General features: G+C 47.3%; 1 protein-coding gene across 1 annotated transcript in view; it reads right to left on the minus strand.

Annotated features, from left to right (window-relative positions):
* LOC132474676 (serine/Arginine-related protein 53-like) overlaps positions 1-18,489 on the minus strand; it is a 105,234-nt gene that overhangs the window by 52,464 nt on the left and 34,281 nt on the right. Inside the window, exons 5-6 of the mRNA XM_060075503.1 lie at positions 16,188-16,224; positions 2,225-2,282 (exon numbers count right to left, since the gene is read on the minus strand). Of these exons, the coding sequence (XP_059931486.1) occupies positions 2,225-2,282; positions 16,188-16,224 (95 nt within the window). The remainder of the gene's footprint in view (positions 1-2,224; positions 2,283-16,187; positions 16,225-18,489) is intronic.

An 18,489-nucleotide genomic window follows, 5' to 3' on the forward strand; every position in this document is an offset into this window, starting at 1 on the left:
AAGTGACCCATAAACATATCGGTCCAACTCTTTTATAGGAGGCCAGTGTTCCAACCCCCACCCCCCACACACCAACCTCCCACTTCTTCAGACACACTAGCAGAAAGGCAAACACACACACACACACACACACACACACACACACACACACACACACACACACACACGGAGGCAGCTCCCAGAGAGCGCTAAGCAGGCCAGCGGGCCAGCCGAGGGGGGCTCATTACAGGTCCACAGAGCCCTCCCGACACAAAGAGCTGAGCTGATTCAGCCAGGGGATGATCTCCTCTCTACTGACTAGGGAGAGTCCATAGATGGACAAAAGGAACAGGAGGGGAGGGGGGAGAGAGAGACAGAGAGGGAGGGAGGGAGAGAGAGAGAGGGAGAGGATGGAGAGGAGAAGAGAGCAGCAGGCTTAAAAGATGTCAGGAGACCCCGAGAGGCAAAGGCTGGCGGGCGCTCAGAGAGGAGGAGGAGGAGGAGGAGGAGGAGGTGGGAGGAGGAGGGCCAGAAGAGGTGGAGGAGGAGGAGGAGGAGGAACAGGGGAGCAGGTTTAAGCCGGGGCGGTGGGTTACGTCAGGACATTAACATTCACCCAACCTCCAAACATCTGCTGCTTCTTACTGCCCCTCCACCACGTCTTTATCTTCCTCCGTCCGTTTTTGAAGAGATAGAGAGAACGGAGAACGAGTGAACTGGTGTTTAGGGGGGGGGAACAGTGAAAGAGAGAGAGTAGTGGAGGGGAGGGGGGGGGGGGGGGGTCTGTGAGTAATCCATCTGTTGGCTTCAGAGAGTAGACAATAGATGCTCCTAATGATCCTAATAATGTCCTAATAGACACACACACACACACACAGAATCAATAAGCATACATCAAATATGGTCTACAATTAGGGAACTATGTGTCACAACCGCAGCGATGAGAGGGCATCGGGAGAGGCACCGAAAAAATAAACATCCAAATAAACACAAACAAACACAACGAAAGCCGAACAACAGAGGATGCCATTGTCTACGGCTTTGTCAACACCGCTTCATTGACACAATCTTTAATCCAGTTTGGATTTTCCCCGCAGGTGATCCTGTGTGCGATAATACGGCCGTCCCAGCCACCCTGACAGGCCTAGGAGAGGCCCTGCGCGCGGGGGGGGGGGGGGGGAGAGGGTCTTTGATTAGGGCCGTAAACCTGTTCAGTGGGAAGCGTCTGGGAAAAGAGAGAGGAAAGCCAGAGACCGGTCCCGGAGCACTAAACCCTCTGTCGTCTGCCTCCGTGTAGCCTGTGGGCCCTGCGTCTGCCCTGGCCTGCTGCACTCGCCCTCTGCGTTTTATGATGCCGCGCGGCCATTAGCATCACATTAGCCGCCAGGAGGGAGGGAGGGAGGGAGGGAGGGAGGGAGGGAGGGAGGGAGGGAGGGAGGGAGGGAGGGAGGGAGGGAGGGAGGGAGGGAGGGAGGGAGGGATGTTGAACCGCATTACGGGCCGAATGCTTCACATCATATAGAGAAGAATCATCTGAATGTTCAATTGAATGAATAATAATGACCCCGTCCGGGAGGGGGGGGGGGGGGGGGGGGGGACACAGAGGAAAGTATCTGTTCTTCAGAGTGAAACCAGAGGAGAGGTGAGATGTCCTACGGTAGGAGGACAGACTGGGCCCCGGCTGAGGTAAGAGGGGAGCTGACGGCTGATCTATACGTGATGTATAGCCGCCCGGGCTCCTTCATACATTTCCTGCGCTGAAAGTAGAACCCTGTTCTGAGGGGTTAAGCCGCGTGCATGTATGTGCCCGTGGTACAGTGTGTGTGTGCGTGCGTGCGTGTGTGTGTGTTTGTGTGAGAGAGACTGTACACATGCACGGAGACATTTCTCTCCACAGTCAATCTCTGCCTGTCCCATCTGGCTTCCAAGCCCTGGCCCAAGAATACACACTGAAGTATAGATATATGTACTGTATATATAGATATACACCAAAAACATACACACACACACACACTGGAGTATATGAATACGGAGGCACAGGCTGACATCCATGACTTATTTACGCTAGGGAGTGTTTGAAAAGAAACTGCGCTGACTATTGGAAAGTCTCAAAGTGTAAAGAAAGTAAGGGGAAAGATGGGGCTTCTGTGTGTGATTTAAAAATAGATTACGTGAAAAGGTATTGGACGATACAAGTCGGCGTATCATTAAGAGCGAAAAAGAGAGGGGGTGAGAGAGTGTGGACGCCTACCTGCCGCTTGTAGAACCATATGCATCCGAACCTTGGCCTGTTCTGCTGGCATCTGGAAGAGGGGGGAGAGAGAGAGACAATGACAGAGAGACAGAGGGAGAGAGATAATGGTTATTGGGGCACAAAATATATACCTGACTTGAGATTTGGTGCCTGACCATGTTTGAGCAAAAAACTAAAGTAAATCGTATTTGTACACACTAAAAGAGAGCAGCCCACAGACCACAAAAACAGCATTCAGTATTCACACAGTGTGCATGCATACAGACATCATCCCCCCTCAATTTCCCCCCCCTCTGTCCCTTTGGGCACCCGGTTGTTAAATGTTAACCATGAACCATGAGACAACACAGAGGGGAAAGGGGGGAACTAAAACCCCGCTAAGCCCGTCCGCGCAGACAGCCTGGGGATGGCGGAGTCACGCAGGCAGCCAAACGAGGGCACACTCTGACACGCCGGGGACGATCAAAGAGCAAGAGACACACAGAGACACTTACAGAGGCTAAGAGAGCGAGAGAGAGACCAAAAGAAAGGGGAAAACGCAGAGGGAAAAACAAAAGCCTGCGATAGCCGGTCTACGGAGAATTGGATGAGAAGAGAGGTAGAGAGAGAGCGATTACACACACTTGCCATCCCGCCACTTGTTGGCCAGGGGTGTATCCATGTGCACACTGGCGTGCGTGTTTGTGCACGCGCACGCATGTGTGTCTGTGCGTGTGCGTGTGTGTGCGTCTGTGCGTGTGTGTGTGCGTCTGTGTGCGTCTGTGTTTGCGTCTCTGCGTCTGTGCGTGCTTGCGTGCGTGAAACCGTGCGTGTGCGTGTGTGTGTGGGGGGGGGGGGGGGGGGGCTACATGCCTGACTGATACGACGGTTGTATCAGTAGGCAAGGGTAGTTATGTTTGCCTGCTACTGACTCGTCCTCAGCGGGACTGGCCGTAGTTCCAATATCCTCACTATTAGTCTTCTTATGAAGGGTCATAATTGTCGGGGAGGAAAGTCAACTGCGTGACGACTCTATCAAAGACGGCCCCCACCACAGATTGCTCCCCGTGGCCTGTTTTCTTGTTTCTCCCCGTCTGCGTTGCGGCGGAGGCTGTGTTTAGGATAAGAGAGGAATTAAATGCTAATGGGGATGGGATGCGAGCGCCCTGCCTGGGAGGATCATTCAGACGACACGTCCAGGGCACTGCTGACAGACGCCTTGCACCCCTCCACCACCCATCCCCCCCCGTACCTCCCTTCCCCTTCCGACACCCCGTCTTCTTGTTCCCCCCCGCAGCACCTATGCCCTCCCTACCCATCCCAGCCGCCGCCGCAGACATCACATTTATCAAACTGTAAACTTGTCACTTTGTAAAAATGTCACTTTTTCTGCGGCAGTCTGGGAAATATAATGACCCCTTTAATGTGCCGGTGTCAAGGCGCCGTGTCTTAGACGGAAAACACGTCAAGGGGCCCTGCACACACACACACACACTACCTGCTGCACATTTTAACTGTGGAGGGGTGCGTGTGTGCGTGTGTGTGTGTGTGTGTGTGTGTGTGTGTGTGTGTGTGTGTGTGTGTGTGTGTGTGGGAGTCAGAGGGGGGCGGGGTGTGTGCCGGTGACACAGCGGATCACAATCACATCGACGGGTACTGCTTGACAGCTTAAATTACCATCTCTATTATACCGAGATAGGGGAAAACTCTCAACACAGCCATATCTATAACCCCTCACTCACGCATGTACACGTGCACGTGGTCACACGTGCCGACGAACACACACACATACGCGCACACACACACAAACCCCCACAAAGCAGTGATTAGCAAAGAGTTTAGTTTTGGTGTAACCAGTATCCTACAGTAGTAACACACATCAGACGGCTTAAATGGCCGGATCACTGTGTGCACAGCGATCATCTTAGTTGCAGCTTATTATGACATTTCCTTGGTAATTAAATTAGCATTTGTTTACACTGGCCCGAAGGCATGTGCCGGGCTAAATCACACCCTCTCCCGCATGCACATATGCACTCACACGCATGCGGACAAACCTGCGCACAAACACAACACACAAGACTGGCACGAATGCGCACAAACCACCACACACACACACACACACCTCGCCAGGTCTTAAATATAGGAAGCAAGAGAAAACAGATTAATGGCTAATGAGGGAAAGACTGCAGGCCCACAGCTTCCAGTTGTAAATGAAGGCTGAAATGGGATAATTAATCTCGAATTACAATAACAACTAATGCAATAGAAGGTACTTAGAAGTCTGCGGAAAATAGAGCGGAACAGCAGTGCTCGAGCACAAACACCCACACACTTGTGAGTGTGAATACACACACACAAACAAACACAAGCAATTATACACAAGAAATTATTTTGCATCCCACTAAACCCTTTTTTTTTTCCACAGGCACGTGTGAACTGCAACTGTGTGTGTGTGTGTTTGTGTGTATGTGTGTGTGTAATTCATTAGTAAACAATAAAACGGCGGTAATTGTGCTCCCACGAGACGGCTCTGTGTCCGCCCCGCTGGGGGAGAAGCGGATGGCGCATCTGAAGAGACTTCTCCCCTCAATTAGACCTGCGCCCATACAACACACACACACACACACACACACACACACACACACACACACACACAGATGTAGAGAGACACTATGGGGAAGGAGGGGGAGGGAGAGAGAAAGGGAGCCCATGATGAGGGAGAGACGGAATGAGAGACAGAAAGAGGGAGAGAGAACAAGAAAAGAGACAGTGAAGAGAAATTGAGAAAGATACAGAGAAGGAAAGAGACTGATAATGAAAAAAGAGACAAGAGAAAGAACCGGCGAGAGAGAGAGCGAGAGAATTGTGTGAAAGGCAATGTCTACTCTGCTCGAGCTTCAGATAATCACCATGGTGAAAAAGAGAGGGAGAAGATTTATTAATTCCCTCCGAAATTCAGAAAGTTTGGAAACACAAGTAAGAGAGTTGAAGAAGTGAGTAGGGAAGGCGTCGGAGGAAAACGATAGTTATAATAACTCTGGTTCTATGATTGTAGGCGTAGCCGTCTAGGATTCGCCTTATGGGCTTGAAATCGTTAACAATGTACCAATCAACGTGGGCCCCGCCCACATTTTTCACGGCACAGTGCATACAGTGCGGTGCATAGCAGCATTCGTCCTCCATGTAATGGAGGGTATAGCAGGTGGGAAACTAGACGAATATGCCTACAATCATAGAACCACAGTATAATAACCTAACTATCCCTCCACAGCGTGGTGTAAGCACATGCATCCTACGTGGCCAGCCAAAACAGCTGCTGAATAGACATTGACAGTGGAAAAGGCCAAACCTTTCTCCAGTAAGCACTATGAGAAACTAAGCACACTACCCACCTCACAATGAGATGGGACCACGTGAATGCTGTCACACCACTTAGAAAGCGCCCCACCTTGCCGTGTAGAGGAAGGAAGTGGAAGGCACGTGAGCACTCTGAATAGTGCTGATAACTTATAACTTCAGTTCAGAATCAACCTCTCAGAAGCCAAATCCACAACCACCCGACACAAATTGTGCGGGCGGTGAACTGTCCAGTGTGCTTGTGTAAGCGTATCCTGTCTGACCAGCCCCGTATCCTGTCCTGTCCAACCATCTACCACCCGATGGAGGTCGATCCTACTGGCCGAGAGATAGAACCCCATCCTGCAGTTGGTGTCCTCTGGACGTAAACAGGTCCACCTGTCCTGTCCTCTGTGGACGCCAACAGGTACACCTGACCCGTCCTCTGTGGACGCAAACAGGTACACCTGAACCGTCCTGTTGCAGAAAGAAAAGGGAGGACGAGCCCTGCTGTGCACCGCACTGTATTCACAGTGCTGTGGAAATGTGGGTGTTGATTGCAACATTGTTTTCAGGGCATGCAATTGCACGCACAAGCTTATATGGCGGGGCCTGCATGAAATAGAAGTGGTCCAACCAGCACACAACTGATCCAAATTGTTTCTTTGTGATAAGTCGAGCCGAGGTCGTAATGAGGTGAATCCATGCAGTAAACGATAAGAGTGCTAATAACATAATAGTGCCTGGGGATACAAATAAAAAGAAAAAACGTGCGTGTGCGCACACACACACACACACATGAACACACACACACACTACTCTAAAAAGAAAACACTTCCAATACCAGTCAAATGAGATCAATAAGTGCCTCCATGAAAGAGCACTTGAAGGAGAGCGGGAGCATCAAGGGAGCAGGCTCTCATCAGGAGAATGATCTATATAATAAGAAAGGGCACGCTATGGGCCCCGGCAGGTGGCAGTTTGTTTCCTACGCGTGGTTCCTGCTGTGCGTGTGTTCATTAAGGGATGTTTTTACAATGTACACACCGCCATCAATCACATAGGCCAGGTGGTGTTAGGGGAGAATCTCCCTCTGCCTCACTCTTTCTTACCCTCACTCTCCCTCTCTCTCTCTCTGTGTCGCTTGCTTGTGGATGGCTCGCCCCACTCTGTTGAAAGGCCCATTGGATGTGTGTATAGTGTTTAGTGTCTGCATCATCTTCCAAATAGACCCTGACAACCACATTAGAAAAATACTAATAAGTTCATTCTGACCAAGATGAAAACAATGTCATGGCCCTGTATAATGTGTGTTTTGTGGGGGGGGGGGGTCTATAAATAGTAATTCAGCCCACTGTGTGAAACACACACACACACACACACACACACACACACACACACACACACACACACACACACACACACACACACACACACACACACACACACACACACACACACACACACACGTGATCGTGGACAGCCACTCCATCACACCACATTATCTCAACATCTGTCCCCTTACACCCTCTGTGAAGTCTGCCCGTGTAACTTTAGAGTGGCGACTGCATGGGTGCTGGTGGGCCAAGAACAAGAAAGAGGGCCTTGTATTGCATTACATTAAGACTATGAGCCTCCTCACATGACAAGCTAAACCTCTGTTAAGTACCGAGGCGGGCCTCTGAGGCCACACAGATGCGCGCACACGCATACACATACACACACACACACACACACAAGCACACGTCATTTAGGCAGACAAATTACGTGTCTGTGTGCACGCCTACGTCAGTGAGATCCACAATGTCACGTTAAACTGGACCCTCCCTGGCCTCACTGTGTGTGTCCACTCATTCATGGTGTGGTGGTGGTGGGGTGCGCCTGTTCACTTGAAACCACTTCATCTACCCCATTCACTGCATTCACTCTGCTGTTTCAAGGGGCTTGGATTAGAAGAAGGAAGAAAAAAAAAGTAGGAAGTCAGGGAAGAAAGACAGACGTAGAGGAAGTGGGGAGCAGGTGGATGAGAAAAAGATAGATAGTAGAGAGAGAGAGAGAGAGAGAAAGAGAAAGAGAAAGAGAGAGAGAGAGAGAGAGAGAGAGAGAGAGAGAGAGAGAGAGAGAGAGAGAGAACCAGGACAGAGACTGAGAACGAAGAAGAGAGAAGGAGCGCGTGTGCGCGTAATAGTGTGCGTGTGAGAGATGGTGGTCGTGTTGTATGATTAGTGGAGCTCTCCAAGCGTCCGACACGGTAAGCCATCATCTGCCTTGCCGGCTCCGTGGCACGCGGAGCAGCGACCAGCAGAGTTTCATCTCATCCCCGCCTCGGCTGCACCACTCTGCAGGATACAGGAGGCCTAATGCGGCCCGGGCTGAGCCCACGGCCGCGGATGCTCCATCACAGGAGTCAAGGGGAGGATTAAAGACGTGATGTATATAACACCCGTCGGTGGGGAGACCCTTTTGATGCATTTAGGGCATTCGGTGATTAAAAAGAAACCAACGTTTAGTTTTTTTACATGGACGTTGAGGAATTAGAGGGAACAGTCACATTCAGCTATTAGTAAAATAAAATATTTTTCGTTGACATTCAACTGTAAACATGATGCAAGGTGAAGACAACCGCCATTACGGTAGTTTAGTATCACAGTAGTAGTAAATACTTAAATACGCAATGTTAATCTTTAATTAAATAAAAAAACACTAAAGTTGAGGTTATGAATGAAAAGGGTGACCAACAGTAGAGTCAAAAAAGTTGACAAAAATATAGAGTGAAAAAACAAACGGTTGGTGTGTCCGTGCCAGGCAGGTCTGACCCGAGACCTCAGTCAATGTCACCGAGGAGGTATGCGCAAGTCGATTTATTCAATAGTCATCTCAAAGCATTCTCAAAGTCTCATTTGTTTCTATTTCCTTTAATTTGTTGACTTCTGTTTGGCCAGCAGCCCCCCAGCCAGCACCTCCCCATTCTCCCACACCCAAAACAGGATGAGGGAAAAGCCAAGCCCCGAGAAAATGCAATATTTCTGTTTTTAATATCAAGGTCTATAAGATCAGGGCAGAGACGGGTTCCACTGCAATATGTTTATTTATATATTTTATAAGTGGAAAAAAATCCCACCTATTGGAGAGGGAGGCAGAGTTTATGTGTGTGTGTGTGTGTGTGTTTGTGTGTGTGTGTTTGTGGGGGGGGGGGGGGGGGGGGGGTTGTGTGTGGGTGTGTATGTATATTTGTGTGTGGGGGGACTGGGTCCCTGTTGCCGGGCTCATCTTATATGAAAAATAATGTTGTGTATGGCTATACTTTTATATATAATGGCAATATGGGATCAGGCCTCTTTTACAATGTGCCATACTTCAGGCTAGAGCTAACAGCATTTTATGGGCCGCCAGCAGTTCATCTTCATGTCTAAGGCAGGCAGGAGCACTGCATAATAATGTCGTTTCCTGCCCCCAAATGCTATTTCACGGGCCGGGGCTCATTTCTCAAACTTCACCACTTTTACAATTCCCCAAACTTTTATTCCCCGTCATTATTACCAACAAGATTTCATTACGTATTTAGAATGTAAACAAGTCTGAGTAATGACACCCTCTCATCTCCCTGGATTCATTCCCACTGATGGCTCTGCCGTGCCTGCCACCGTGCACGCCCCAACACACTCCACACACACACAGACACAACACACACAAAAAAGCAGACAAAAGACCAAGCGACGATGAAGCAATTCACAAAAATACAAACACACAACGAGGCGTGTGTAGAGGCATGAACATAGACACACAATTTCAAACACACACACAATCAAACTCCCACGCAAACATTGTCCTGACCGTGAAGAAACCCAACACTGTTAATGTGCATCCCGCAAAGTGTGTGTGTGTGGTGTGTCTGATAAAAGGGTTGTTGTTGTGTGTTTGTGGGGTGTGCGCATGTAGCTGGTGAGGTGAGGTGGGGGGGGGGTTGTGTTTGGTGGTGTTTGGTGGTGGGCTGGCGGAGGAGGGGTTTTACACTCAACTCGCATAAATCATGTAGAAGAAAAATGAGCAAATGTGCGGGCCAACTCATCTTCTCCCCACCCGGAGAAAATGAAATCCACTGGAATACCTATCAAAACTGCAATCATCCAGAGATAATATCTCCTTTGGTCTATCTGCACTTTCCGATTTAATTTCCTCCATGCCCTTGACATCCAGCGATACCATTAAGATGAAGCGCATACAGTACGGGAGCAGCTCTCCCGCTTTGATATATGAGGCCCCCACGCTAAATGTAATATCATCATTTGAAAATTAATGCAATCTCTCTTTTATTTGGGATTTTTTTCACTTATTATTTTATTTCTTTTTATAGTGGAGACGAAGGTGTCGGCGGGCATGGGGGGGGGGGAGGGGGAGGAATAAAAAAGGTTGAAGCGGCGAGTGGGGCGTGACAGGGGAAACAAGATGGAGGAGCAGAAGTGGAGGGAAGGGAAACCGGTCAGCAGGACCGAAAAAGGAAGAAGAAAACACTGAAAAACTGGTAAAGGGGGGGGGGGGGGGGGGGGGGGGTTGGGGCGAGGGGGGTTGGGTGTTGTGCTGCCAAACCCACCACCACTCCACCCACATGCAATTATGTATGGGCAAGCCCCAAGTCAGAGGTCACTCACATTACTCCATCATTTAGCAGTGTCGGCGAGATGAGAAGATCCCTCTTCCCCGCCCCCCATCCCACATACACACACACACACACACACACAAGCGCACGCGCACATACACACACACCACATGGCTCCTCCCATCTCCCCACTGCCACATCAAATATGATGAAATCATTAGTGTAATAAGCATGGAAATCTGTTTGCAGATTATCAGCCTGGCTCTACCTTCCTCTTTTATCTGGCCGTGCTCACCCTCGCTCTATGCACGACAGTATCTCTCGCCCTGTATCTCTCTTTCTCCCTCTCTCTCCTCTGTCTTTGACTCTGTATTCGATACAATTAGATGACGGAGGGAAAGAGGAAGGGAGCTGGAAAATAAGTTAGAAAAGCTAAATGTCTGTGATAGTGGAGATGGAAAGATAAATGTAAAGAGAATGCGAGAAAATAAAATATGTGTCAAGAACCATTGATATTTAATGTGTCAAACTATTTGGCATCCAACAGTACGTATACTATACATTAACGCATAGATGCTTATAGAGGCCTCATTTATACATTCATAATGTATAGTGTAGATATGGAAGACCAGCCTACGTCTCTGGTATTTGTGCGTCTTTGTACGTTTGTTTGCACGTGTTCATTGCATCTATCTGTGTGTTTATGCTTGCCTGTGTGCGTGTGTTTTGGTGTGTACGTGTGTTGGTGTGTGCATGTGTGTTGATGTGTGCGCGTGCGTGTGTGTTGGTGTGTGTGCGTGCATGTGTGTTGTTGTGCGTGTGTGTTGATGTGCTCATGCATGTGTGAATGTGTGTGTTGGTGTGTGTTGGTGTCTCTGTATGCGAGCGCATGCGTGCACGTGCGTGCACGTGTCCGTGTGTGAGTGTGTTTTGCCTCTCCACATGCTGGTGGCTGTCTGTCAGTAGGTGAGCCAGGCTAGGAGACATGCTGAACTCTTCACCCTACCAAGGGACCAGAGTCCCTAATGGACCCCCCATCTACTGATCTGCTCTCAGCAGGTCTGCTGAGAAAACCTTCAAGTCGCTATATATTCATTTATTTTACCTTCTAAACATAAAACGTCTTCCTTTTTTCTACCATGGTATATTCTCCCCCCTTGTCTTCCCAGCAGGGTTTAATGGGTTGTTCCGGTAGATCAAAAAAATGAAATAAAAAACATGAACCTTCCCCGACCCCTGACCCCGGACTGGCCTGTAATCCGCCCCATTAGTGACTTAACACCTCATCCTGCTCGGGCTCCCATGGGGGGTGGGACCCATCCAGCACCCATGGCTGTGGTACGAGTGACTGAGTGAGTGAGCCATGCTGGTGAGACTGAATCTTTACGTACTGATTGATCGGCACCCTCTCCTCTCCTCCTCTGCTCTCTTTCCTCAGCAGCTGCTTGTCAGTTTATCTCTGTCGCTCACTCTCTCTCTCTTTATGATTGTTCACATTTCCTGTTACTCGTTTGTCTCGGGTACAGCACATTATAATGTAACCGACTTCATTTGGGCTTATGATTCTCCTGGATGGGTTTGTGCTTGTTTGTTTGCATGAAAGTGGATGTGCTATATGTATGTGTGTGTGCTTTTGTTTCGGTAATCATTTTGTGTTTGTATATACGGGTATGTGCATCTGCACATACCCGTATATACACGCACGCGTGCGTGTGTGTGCGTGCCTGTGTGTGTGAGTGAGAGACACCATGTGTGATTGAAAGAGTGTGTCCGCAGTAGCAGAAGAAAAGTGGTGCACTGGGAGCAATTAAAGTTAGTATGCCTCTCTTCCTTTCTCATCGTATCCATTTAATCACATGAAATTAGAAAAAAATAAAAATGAAACAAAGCCCAGCGATGAAACAAATCGCATAACCAAAACCCAAATGTCCTCGTAATTATCCGAGCAAATCAGTAACACGTCAAGACTTAAGGATGCATCTCTTCACTCTGCGAAACTAAGTGCTGAAACTACTTTAAACAGGATCTTGATAGACAATGCAAATTGGTTTGGTTTTAAACAATGAAGGCTCATTTGTTTCCATTACAATGGTAGTGATAGATAGCAAAAGGTCCATCGCTAAGAGAATTGTCTTGGACTTCGCTAAGTGGTTATAATGACTGTATAGTGGGCTATATATATATATATATATATATATATATATATATATATATATATATATATATATATATGTAGCTGATGCTTCACTATTCAACAGTAGTATATCAAATGAGGAATATTTTGGAGGAAGCGGTGTAGAGAAGGAGGAATAGGAGGGTTAACAACATATGACAACTCCACGCGCACACATACACAAACACACACCACACACACACAACACACACACCAATCCTCAGAGGGAGACAAGCTCCAATATTTACAGTCCTCAGTGCTGAATCCTAATGAGAGCCTACCTCTCCTCAAGCCGCTGATGACTGGGGTGCAATCCGCCCAGACGTATAAACACACCCATAAATTCACACACACTCAATATTCACATATTCAAATTCCGCAAATGCATACGCAAACATAGTGATGCCCATCCTCTCATGTGTGCGTATGCGTGTCCATGTGTGTGATTGTGTCCATGTGTGTGCTTGTGTGTGTGTTTGTGTGCGCACTATAGTGTTAATATACTCTTTAACTCTTAAGCTATCACCACAGGCGTTTAACAGCCCGTCAGTGTAAAAAAATAAATAAAAAACTATCAAACTCAAGCGTATTATTGTGATCCCTGTGGGTCCACTTAGTGTGAAAAACCAAATAACACCAAGTAACGCACACAAAAAGGCTACAGTAACCCCTGCCAAAAGAGCTCACGCGCGTACAAATAACATTCTCACACATATCCAGGGAGGATCAACCTATCTAAGGGGCTCAAAAAGTTTTAATAAGTTTGTGTATAACCTGAGTTTACACACACAAACTGGTACGCACAAGCACATTTAAAAGGTGACTTTGGTTAGTTCTGCTCCCTTAGAAGAATGTTGTTCTGCGTTTCTGTGTGTATTTGCAGAAATAGTGTTTCTTTCAAGACTGGGGCAATGTGTGAGATCTATGTATCAATGTATCACAGCCTTTCAAATGCTTTGGAGAGGGAGACGGGGGATGGCAGCTCCTATGTTATGAGCTCCATCACATCATTAATATAATACAACATCACCAGGAAAATATGATGGTTGGAAAGATTTACTGCCATATTTCTGTATGTAATATGTGTATGTCGCATGTAAACTAGGGGTGCAACTGATCACAAAACTCACGGTTCGGATCGGGTCAGGGGTCGGATCATTTCCGGATCAACAACAACAAAAAAGATAACAAGACAAATGTGACTTTAAATAAAATCTTCAAATGTGTAAAAACTAAATAAAGTGAAAAATTAGGTAATAATCCTGCTTCCTTTAAGCATAGTAAATATTAAAAAAAAATCATTGTATCCACATAAAATAAAAAATTAACTCAAGATGACCTTGAGTTAATTTATTTTTGAAAATATATTTTTTAGAACAATTTAAAACAATATAAAGTGCAAACTGAGGCATTATTCCTTCTTCTTTTAAACATGGATAGTAAATAAAATAAAAAACCTGTGTCCAAAGGAAGCACAGCAGACCTGGATTTACAACTTTAAATTCAGGATGTCTGCATCTTTTTCCAGTATCGTAACGAAATACAGTTTCTGTCGTGCCATTTTGTAAATCCATTGATGCCTGTTGGAAAACTCATTGCTCGTTGACCGGAAACAGAAAGGGGGGCTAGTAGTAGTCTTTTTGCTCGGTTCTAGCCCTACTGTTGATACGGAGAACCGAGCGAAAAGACTACAACCAAACATAAACAGCCCTTTCCGTTTCCGGTCCGGTTTCCGTTTCAATGGGATTTACAAAATGCCAAATAAAACACGACAGAAACTGTTTTTCACTATGATACTTGATTAGGAACATCAACAAACATCACTAACCACTCAGTGAGTTGCACATTTCTGAAAACGAAAGTTTAGGGTTGTTTTAAGGACAGGTTTGTGAATGACCCTGGCCAGCCCTTCTGAGGCAGGCAGGGGCGATTCGAAAAGACAGGACCAATAGTCAACATCCATGTGTCAACCACTATATTTCATCCTAGACAAACCAGAAAGGGGGCTCAATGTGCTAAATACTTGAATTGTCGTTTAAACATGCGCCGATCACGTGAACGTATTTTTTTTGCATAGCCGATCCGCAGATCACTTGCGTCCCGATCCGTGAGGGTTGATCGTGTTCTAGTTTCTATAATGGTTTAAAATATAATAATGGTTGTAATACGTTAGTATCGAAGTATGTTAAGTGAACATGAAACAAAAAAGCAAATTGAAAAAGAAAGAATGTTCATAGGTTCTTGTTCATAAGTCTTTCCCAACAAAAATAGATCCATAACACATGAAACTAGACATATCGACGCATATGCATTTTTTAAAGAAAATGAATGTGGTTGGGTTGGCCAAGTCATCGTGTGCGCAATATACCGCGAGCATGCTTACATTCTAATGCTAACAGGGCTAATGAGCGAGCAAGCTAACATGGTCATGCTAGCAAGGCCAATGAGCAGGCAAATCGAGTTTCAAGTCCCTGGTCCGCTTTGAAGAAGACTTGTGATTGATTGATTAATGGGGTTGATAGTTTTTGTTTGATTGTGAGTTATGGCGCCCCCTGTCGCCAAAGATGTTCTATACTTGTACTATACCTGCATATGCACAGTTTCTGTATGAGAACCAACTTTGACAACTCTGCGTTGTTCACCTTCAGAGTGGTTGAAGTCAACGTTTTATCACCATTGACTTCCATCATAAAAATAAGCACCTGCAAAAGTGGTAATTTGTAATTTATCCTGTGATGTAATTTTTTAAGCTCCGTTTATAACTTCCCACATTACCTAAGGGAAATGTCCTTGATGTGCCAAGGAAGTTCTGAAACCCTTGGGTTCTCTGAAGCAGACTGAAGGATTGAACAACGGCGGCTCATGTGCACAATCATAGTTTTGCATGAATCGGCCATAACTCTGCCATCAAAATAATACCATAAGGGCGGGCAGTATGAAGGAGTCCAATTTTTTTTGGGGTCTATTAGGAGGCAAGACACACTCGGTAACAGATCACTAGTTCCACCTGGGGTCTCAGACCTGTGGCCAACGGTCTGTGACATGCTAAAGACGACGCAATCAAGAGCAACCGACCAACGTTGGACTCTCTTCTTCCATCCTTTCCTTCTTTTCGGTTCTTTCGACGGTCAGGCATTTGCATGGCGTTTCAGGGTCATGTGTGTAGGAAAGAGGAAGGGGGGGGGGGGGGGGGGGGGGTGCGGGGTCATTTGCGTAGGGGTGCTGCCAGCGCTGTCTTTAGTATGCAAGCAGAGCGCGGGGAGGGGAGGCGACGCCGCGTCCACAGAGATCCAAGACCCCGGCTGACCCCATTCTATAATTCATCCCCTGGAATACAGAGCATACAGAGATCCTTGGGTGCCCCCCCGCCCCCCCTATAAGCCACCCCAAAAAGAGGAGCGAGGACCTCTTCCAGTTGGTGGTCACGACACCCCGACCCTGTATTAAAGCCCAGAGTACCCCCAACCCCTGGAAGTGTCCGACCCCCACGTCCCCAGAGAGAGCTTTTATGCAGGCCTTGGATTCATGGTCATGGGGGGCTACAGGACAGCCCCAGGAGGTGAAAGGGGAGAAAGTGTGGTTCTGCTTTGTGTTTGTATACGTGTGTGCACACAAGCAATAAGGTTACATAGGATGCAGCAACAACACAGTATTTGTTTGTGAACATTCATGCAGGGATCCCCCAAGATTTTTCCTGATCTATTCACCAGGATTAACCAACCCCACATGGTGAAACCTCTCTCTCTCCCTCACCCCCTCACACTCACAATTACACTCACAGCTGCAGGTAACTTAGCTCACATTGTAGCATTTGGGATGCATCTATCAAAGTCCGTGTGAATGTGGAGCAGGAAATTAGAACTTACCAGATGCTCTAAACCGGCTTTGATGATGGCGGTGTCCCTGCAACACAACAGCACAGCACATTAGCACACATGTTAATGAAGTGCTGGCACCAGGCACCATGTCGTGGCAAGTGCGAGGGAAAAAGTGAAACAAAGAGCATTTACTTGCCGAACCTCAAACAATGTGAAAGTGATCGACGCGTGTATGCAATATCAACAAATATAACGTTGCTTGGAAAGCCAGCGGTGGCTGAAGCGGACGAGCTAACGAGAAGCAAGTGTTGTACTCCTCACACTCTCAGCTTCTCTCAATTATAGCGGGAGAAGAGTTGGGATAAGCTACAGACAACTTGATCTGGAGAAAATCAAACAGACTTTAGTTCATCAAAAGGAAAGAACACAGGAAAGAATCCTGCTAATTGTTAACTATTCAGACTCTGGGACTCTAAGACTCTAATGACTGCGTGTGTGTTTTAGTGTGTGTGTGTGTTTTAGTGTGTGTGTGTGTGTGTGTGTGTGTGTGTGTGTGTGTGTGTGTGTGTGTGTGTGTGTGTGTGTGTGTGTCTCAAACGACGAGGCTGAACTAATACTGGGCCCACGAAGCTTGTTGTAATAAGATTAATGTTGACACTACAGAGAGAAAACTGATCATATTATCTACAAATAAAGAAAAAGAAATGTGTGTATATGATTAAGGAAGTAGTCTCACAGATTGAGAATGGGAGGGTTTTTGTGTATGTGTGTAAATGCGTGTGTGTACATTTAAAACAGATTGGGGTTAAAGCCGTTGCCACAATCCCGGCTGGTGTAATAATATTTTTTACACTACAGAGACAGAACTCTGATGTTACAAAACAAAAATTAATAAAAAAAATGTGTGTGTGAGAATTATGGTAGCAGTTTGAGAGTGTAACTCTGTGTGTGTGTGTGTGTGTGTGTGTGTGTGTGCATGCGTGTGAGAATGAGAGAGAGGAAGATCGTGGGGGAGGAAGGGTACAGTCGGTTAAAAAGAGCAAATTGGCAATAAATAATAGATGCAAATTTGGCACATTTTTACATTTCCAGCAGCGAATATCAAAAGATCAAGAGAACACAAACAGTGCCCATCCCATAATATCCCCATCCCCCCACTCTGGTACCCATAACTGACAACTCCACCCACAGCAGTGTGGGTGCAGCTGTGTGTGTGTGTGTGTGTGTGTGTGTGTGTGTGTGTGTGTGTGTGTGTGTGTGTGTGTGTGTGTGTGTGTGTGTGTGTGTGTGTGTGTGTGTGTGTGTGTGTGTGTGTGTGTGTGTGTGTGTGTGTGTGTGTGTGTGTGCGCGCGTGTGTGGAGGAGAGGAGAGGAGATCCAAGGCTTATCGACAGGCTTCAGTTGCTAATGCAGCCAGCAGCATCACAGTGTAAATCTACACCATCTCTAAAATTACACACTGTCTAATCCATCTACCCTCCCCCTCCCACACACACAAACTCTCCCTCAATACTTCCCTCCCTCCCTCCCTCCCTCCCTCCCTCCCTCCCTCCATCCATCCATCCATCCGCTCATCCCACCATTCCATTTACTCCAACCTTGAATACAGGCGAAGCCCCACTGAAAACCCTCAGAGACCAGGAAGGGACCAAGAGACCCGGATGGGACCCTCAGAGACCCGGATGGGACCCTCAGAGACCCGGATGGGACCCTCAGAGACCAGGAAGGGACCCTCAGAGACCAGGAAGGGACCCTCAGAGACCAGGAAGGGACCCTCAGAGACCAGGAAGGGACCCTCAGAGACCAGGAAGGCAACCCTCCCTCTTCCCCATTTAAAAGGAGACATAAAGGAATCTGCGATAAAAATAAATGGGTAGCGATTGGGACGACAGGAAGGAGGAGAACACGAGGGAGGGATGCCTTCACGGGGAACCGAGGGCTGCTGCTGCTGTTTCGTCGTATGCACGCGAGTCAACCACTTAAGGCAAACTTCATCTCGCCGTAATTACATTACATTCTGACGAACACCCAGCCACATTCATTATACACGACGGCCGCTCGGCAGCCAGACAGCAACACATTTGTTACCGTGGTGACAGTGTGTGTAATCCGCTAATGAAGCGCAATTAGTGGGAAACAATCTAACATGGGGGAGTCACGACTTTTCCATCGTTCTCCGCCCCTCTCTTTCTCTCTTTCCCCCTCTCTCTCTCTCTCTCTCTCCACTTCTTTCTTTCGTTCCCTCTCATTCCCGTACGGCAACGCTGGATGTTCTCGTTAGGGGGTTTCCGTCTTTGCTACGGATGCAGCGTTCATAAACCCTCTCCTAATGAATTTGCTTCTCACATTTA

Source organism: Gadus macrocephalus, chromosome 16, assembly GCF_031168955.1.
Source record: "Gadus macrocephalus chromosome 16, ASM3116895v1".
Taxonomy (NCBI): domain Eukaryota; kingdom Metazoa; phylum Chordata; class Actinopteri; order Gadiformes; family Gadidae; genus Gadus; species Gadus macrocephalus.